Source organism: Penaeus japonicus, unplaced genomic scaffold (genome assembly GCF_977035675.1).
Source record: "Penaeus japonicus unplaced genomic scaffold, GWHDUDI00000001_assembly GWHDUDI00000038, whole genome shotgun sequence".
Taxonomy (NCBI): Eukaryota; Metazoa; Arthropoda; class Malacostraca; order Decapoda; family Penaeidae; genus Penaeus; species Penaeus japonicus.
The window spans coordinates 18,240,514-18,247,139 of NW_028234440.1; the positions used below are offsets into that span (position 1 = coordinate 18,240,514).

The window sequence follows — 6,626 nt, forward strand, 5'->3', positions numbered from 1 at the left end:
ACATATCCTGCTGACACTCACAGAGTAATCAGAGTCATAAATGAGGTAGGTAAAGTACAGGACTCAAGGCTCAAAAGTAAAAAAGAAAAAGATCTATAATAAAATTACAAAAGTAAATGAATAAACTATCAATCAAATAAGCAGTAAACTCACATCCTTCACCAGAAGTGCATGAAGCACAACATCAGTGAGTCCATTATCTTGTAAAGAAGACAGCAAGGACGGCTCCCCAAACACATAGACAGTAACAACATCTGTTGCCAACAAAAACAGTGAGGCACCATAGTACTCTGCATTGCTAATGATGTGCTTGAGGGAGGCAGGGAGAGAACCTTCCATCAGATGTCGCATTGACTCACTAAAGCCAGGTTCTTGAATTGCCTTCTTCAAGAAATTGAGCATTGACTTAATGAGAGCAGCTCTTTGTGGCAAGCAAGACAATCCAGACTTGGATGCTTCACTGTAGTCTGGCCGGGAAGCAGCGGGGACATCCATGGCCGTGGATGTGCCGGGTCTACTGGCTGAGAAGGAGGGCTGGCTAGGTGTGACCTCTAGATCATTAGTACTATAAGACACAGGAGGTTCTGTAGTGTCCATGGGGGAGTGGGTGGCTGTGTCAGGCACTTCTGTAGACTCTGCAGCATCCACTGATTCACCTTCAGCTGTGGCTGCTTGTTCTAAGTCTCCTCTACTAGACTCACTCTCTGCCAACGGCGTTGGCAGTGTGATCAGGAACGGCTGCTCCTTGCGACATTCATCAACTTCCACCTGGAAAATATTGGGTGCATTAGTCAAGTTACAATGAGAAAAGCAAGAGCAATAACAATAAAGCAAGCATCTCTACTACAAACAATTATTTTTAACAGCAAAGCACATACTCCTTAAAAAAAATAAAATAATAGTAATTTATTTCAAATGTGTAAAATTATGGAAACTCACTTCCAGCCTTTTGATGAAGGCAGTAAGACCACCATGTGTTTGGAAGGCATGCATGTCCAAGTTCGTGATGAGGTCAATAACTCTCACTGCTCTGGTCACAAACTGCAAAAGATCAGAAAAAAAAATTAGAAGTACATGTAACAAGAATCTCCACTGGTATCTCTCTTGACATTTTTTTCAGAAGCTTGTCATATCTTATACCGCTTTAGCAAGATTTGGCCAAATAACAACCAATGATGCAAGTACAGTATCATATTTGCGCAGTGTTTGTCATCATGATAAATGAACGTTTTCTAGAAACTGCTATACTACGAGGGAAGAGGCACACACCAGAAGCAAGAGGGAATATACTATAATTCACCATAAATAAAAAGATTGTAAAGGTTTTTGAAATCATTAAAAGATGTAAGTCATATATACATTAGATTCAAAATATCACAAATGGAACAGGAGAATATTAGTAAATGATAAATAGTAAAATACAGAAAAGGAAAAAAATAAAGAAGGAAAAGAAGAAGTGAGAAAGAGTGTGTAAGGGGGATATGGCCAGGCCGCCTTGTGCATATAGCCCGGGCGAAGCGACGTCTTCGCAAATCTGTCTGAACTGAACTGATATGTGGATGTGGGTGTGTGTAAGGATGGGTGTGCATATAGGTATACCTGTTTGTGGGGTAGTATGAAGGTGCTTGTGACTATGACTGTGTATTGTGTGTGGCAGGGGAGTCTACATCTGTGCTTATTCCAGCACATGTGTAAATGCATACAAGAAAGAGGGAAGAGGAAGAAAAACAAGAGAGAGAGAGAAAACACAACTTAAAAAAAAAAAAAAAAAAAAAAACAGACAGACAGACAGAGAGAAAGACGACTCACCGTAATGTGATCGGGCTCAGTGCCCTTCCAGTTGACGACGGAGATGAGGGACTCCATCATGCCACACGAGACGAGTGCCTCTCCGCCGGCCTCGTAGCTGGCCAGGTGGTAGAGGAACGAGAAGAGAGCCGTGGCTAGGGGGGCTGGGAAGGGGTTGGGCGTTGGGGGGGAGGTTGCAGTTAGCGTGGATATACAAGATCTCACCATGACTGGCAAGAAGCCGTGGTAGGAAGAGGCACCAGTTACGTCAATTATGGTGTTTAATCTGTGGGTGGTAAAAAACAGGTATGTCATATAAATTATACATATATATATATATATATATAAATATATAAATATATATATATATTATATTATATATATAGTATACTATATATATATACATACATACACATATATATACATATACTTATATATACATAAACATATACATATATATACATACATATGTATATATACATATATTCATATATATATACATATATATAAAAATATAAATATATATACATATATATTTATATATATATAAATATATATATATACATACATATATATACATATATATAAAAATATAAATATATATATATTATATATATATATACATATATATATAAAATATAAATATATATATATATATATATATATATATATATATATAATATATATATATATATATATATACATAGATATATATATACATATATATATATATATTATATTATTATATATATATATATATATATATATATATATTATAAATATGTATACATATATATATTATATATATATATATATATATATACATTGTAATATATATTATAATATATATATATAAATATAAATATAATATATATATTACATATATATTATATATAATATATATATTAAAATACAATATATATATATATATATATATATATATATATATATATATATGTATATATTGTAATATATATCATAAATATATTGTAATATATAAACACATTATAATATATATTATAAATATATTTATATATATACACATTATAATATATATCATAAATATATATATATATATATATATATATATATATATATATATATATTATATGTATATAAAACAATCAGTGATTGGATACAAACATCACACCTCTGCTACCTTTCTATATATTCATCCTACAAAATAAACCAGTTTTTAATCACATTTTATAAGAAATATACACTTTTTACAGCTACCCATCATGTTAAGAACACCTTCCTCATCTAAACAATATAACAGAATCAAACACACAAAAGCCAGCGACACCTCAGAGAGGTGGGATTGCCGACGCACTCACTTGGGGAAGCTTGGCATGCGATCCAAGTGGATGATAGAGGTGAGGGTACGCAGCGTTGCAGCTTTAATTTCAGTTAGCTTGGTGTCGTTAAGCTCCAAAACTTCAACAAATTCATCCAGTAATCCAGAATACAATACTGTATTGGCATTATCCTGCAAAACACAATCAAAAACCTAACTGGTGTAAACATACCAAGATCTTCAAAGCAAAATTACCATAATAGTTTATAAACAAATCAAGAAGTTACCTTTTAATCTTTGAGGTCAATTGGCTGTATCATAATCATTATTTTAACAATAAAGTATAAAAAGCTATGAGTATGAGAGGCTCTCACACCACACAAACTATAATTTCAACTTACTTGAAGTGCATTACAGTACACCAAAACCGACAACGCCTGCAGTCTTGCTTGAACACACTGTAACCTGGTCTCAAACTGTCCAAAACTATGAGCTAATCTTATGTGGGTAAACAGGATCATCTGAAAGGGAAGAATTTAATAATGAACATCATCATACTATAACAAAAAAGAAATTGAAGAAAGTATCTGTGCACATTCATATTTACCCAAAATTTTCCACTGTCTCACGCACACACACATTCTCACTCACTCCTACAAACAAACAAACAAACACACTCACATGTGCACTCTCTCTCTCTCATACACATACACATACACATACATATACACACACACACAAAAATGCATGCACACACAAAATAACAGCACACAAATTCAACATCCACCACCATGAATATAGTTTCATTCAGTTCAGCCACTATGACTTACCTGTTTCTCATGAGGCACTTTATAGACTTCTAGCAGCTCCTCCATGACAACTGCCGGAGATTTGCGGATATTTTGCATGTTGTCTATATGAATCGTTATAATGGAACTGTTTGCTCGGGAATTGTTGCTACTACTGCTGCTGCTGCCTGCTGACTCACTCCCTTGCTGTTGCTGAGGCTGAGACTGCTGTTGCTGTTGATGCTCGCCATAGAATTCATAGTGTAGAGTTGTGGCATTTTCTGGGAAGCTCTGAGGGGGGGAGAGGGGGGAATAAGCAGCATAAGATATCACAATCTATAGTCATAAAGTGAGAAATAAAAATAATTCAGTGCTCACATACTTGGATCTACTGATTATAAGGACTTCAGAGGTGAATGTAAGAGCATATATTAACCATACATTAATTGAGAATGCATCAAAGGAAAGAGAAATTACTTCTCAATCATAACAATGCTGAACTTCAAAAGAAAGAAACCATTAGGATGCTACATGTACACACTTAAACGTACACATCAAATTCAAGAAACTTACAGAGAGAGGAAGATTCTGGCAGCACTGTGCCAGACCAAAGCCATTTTCCTTGCCACCCCATGGCTCGGCCAAATTTATGAGGCGTGTCAACAGTGCCTTTCTGGGAGCTACTGCTAACCGTGTGATAAAATTAGACCTGAAAATAAAGGTAGAAAATATCAAGAGGCATTTCTCAGTGTGACAATCAAAAGATTGCATAACTCTTAAATAAAAGTCACAGGTAGCAATACTTTCTTCAAATATATTTACAAACACTCCCAGGTTCATAATAACAATGACATCCACAACCAGACAGGAATCCCACCTTTTGCTAAACATGTAGAGCAGGTTTAGGACAGCCAGAACGATTGTCATCGAGGTGGAGGAGAGGAGGGTGATGAGGTGCTCCACAGAGGAGTAGAGGTGAATGTGAATGTGAATGTGAATGTGAATGTGAATGTGAATGTGGATGTGAATGTGAATGTGAATGTGAATGTGAATGTGAATGTGAATGTGAATGTGAATGTGAATGTGAATGTGAATGTGAATGTGAATGTGAATGTGAATGTGAATGTGAATGTGAATGTGAATGTGAATGTGTGTGAATGTGAATGTGAATGTGAATGTGAATGTGAATGTGAATGTGAATGTGAATGTGAAGGTGAATGTGAATGTGAATGTGAATGTGAATGTGAATGTCAATCTGAATGTGAATGTGAAGGTGAATGCGAATGTGAATGTGAATGTGAATGTGAATGTGAATGTGAATGTGAATGTGAATGTGAATGTGAATGTGAATGTGAATGTGAATGTGAATGTGAATGTGAATGTGAATGTGAATGTGAATGGGAATGTGAATGTGAATGTGAATGTGAATGTGAATGTGAATGTGCATGTGACGGTGACTCTGAATGTGACTGCGAATCTGAATGTGAATGTGAATGTGAATGTGAATGTGAATGTGAATGTGAATGTGAATGTGAATGTGAATGTGAATGTGAATGTGAATGTGAATGTGAATGTGAATGTGAATGTGAATGTGAATGTGAATGTGAATGTGAATGTGAATGTGAATGTGAATGTGAATGTGAATGTGAATGTGAATGTGAATGTGAATGTGAATGTGAATGTGAATGTGAATGTGAATGTGAATGTGAATGTGAATGTGAATGTGAATGTGAATGTGAATGTGAATGTGAATGTGAATGTGAATGTGAATGTGAATGTGAATGTGAATGTGAATGTGAATGTGAATGTGAATGTGAATGTGAATGTGAATGTGAATGTGAATGTGAATGTGAATGTGAATGTGAATGTGAATGTGAATGTGAATGTGAATGTGAATGTGAATGTGAATGTGAATGTGAATGTGAATGTGAATGTGAATGTGAATGTGAATGTGAATGTGAATGTGAATGTGAATGTGAATGTGAATGTGAATGTGAATGTGAATGTGAATGTGCATGTGAATGTGAATGTGAATGTGAATGTGAATGTGAATGTGAATGTGAATGTGAATGTGAATGTGAATGTGAATGTGAATGTGAATGTGAATGTGAATGTGAATGTGAATGTGAATGTGAATGTGAATGTGAATGTGAATGTGAATGTGAATGTGAATGTGAATGTGAATGTGAATGTGAATGTGAATGTGAATGTGAATGTGAATGTGAATGTGAATGTGAATGTGAATGTGAATGTGAATGTGAATGTGAATGTGAATGTGAATGTGAATGTGAATGTGAATGTGAATGTGAATGTGAATGTGAATGTGAATGTGAATGTGAATGTGAATGTGAATGTGAATGTGAATGTGAATGTGAATGTGAATGTGAATGTGAATGTGAATGTGAATGTGAATGTGAATGTGAATGTGAATGTGAATGTGAATGTGAATGTGAATGTGAATGTGAATGTGAATGTGAATGTGAATGTGAATGTGAATGTGAATGTGAATGTGAATGTGAATGTGAATGTGAATGTGAATGTGAATGTGAATGTGAATGTGAATGTGAATGTGAATGTGAATGTGAATGTGAATGTGAATGTGAATGTGAATGTGAATGTGAATGTGAATGTGAATGTGAATGTGAATGTGAATGTGAATGTGAATGTGAATGTGAATGTGAATGTGAATGTGAATGTGAATGTGAATGTGAATGTGAATGTGAATGTGAATGTGAATGTGAATGTGAATGTGA

The 6,626-nt window shown here is 34.7% G+C and overlaps 1 protein-coding gene across 9 annotated transcripts in view; it reads right to left on the reverse strand.

Annotated features, from left to right (window-relative positions):
• The window catches only part of HUWE1 (HECT, UBA and WWE domain containing E3 ubiquitin protein ligase 1), a 36,302-nt gene extending 31,447 nt beyond the window's left edge, over positions 1-4,855 (reverse strand). For all 9 annotated transcript variants that reach the window (XM_086533144.1, XM_086533150.1, XM_086533149.1 and 6 more), the window contains exons 1-8: positions 4,751-4,855; positions 4,447-4,582; positions 3,916-4,164; positions 3,487-3,606; positions 3,126-3,277; positions 1,810-2,074; positions 940-1,041; positions 154-768 (exon numbers count right to left, since the gene is read on the reverse strand). In XM_086533144.1, the coding sequence (XP_086389270.1) occupies positions 154-768; positions 940-1,041; positions 1,810-2,074; positions 3,126-3,277; positions 3,487-3,606; positions 3,916-4,164; positions 4,447-4,582; positions 4,751-4,800 (1,689 nt within the window). In that variant the 5' untranslated portion in view covers positions 4,801-4,855. The remainder of the gene's footprint in view (positions 1-153; positions 769-939; positions 1,042-1,809; positions 2,075-3,125; positions 3,278-3,486; positions 3,607-3,915; positions 4,165-4,446; positions 4,583-4,750) is intronic.
• Between the last annotated feature and the right edge of the window lie 1,771 nt (positions 4,856-6,626).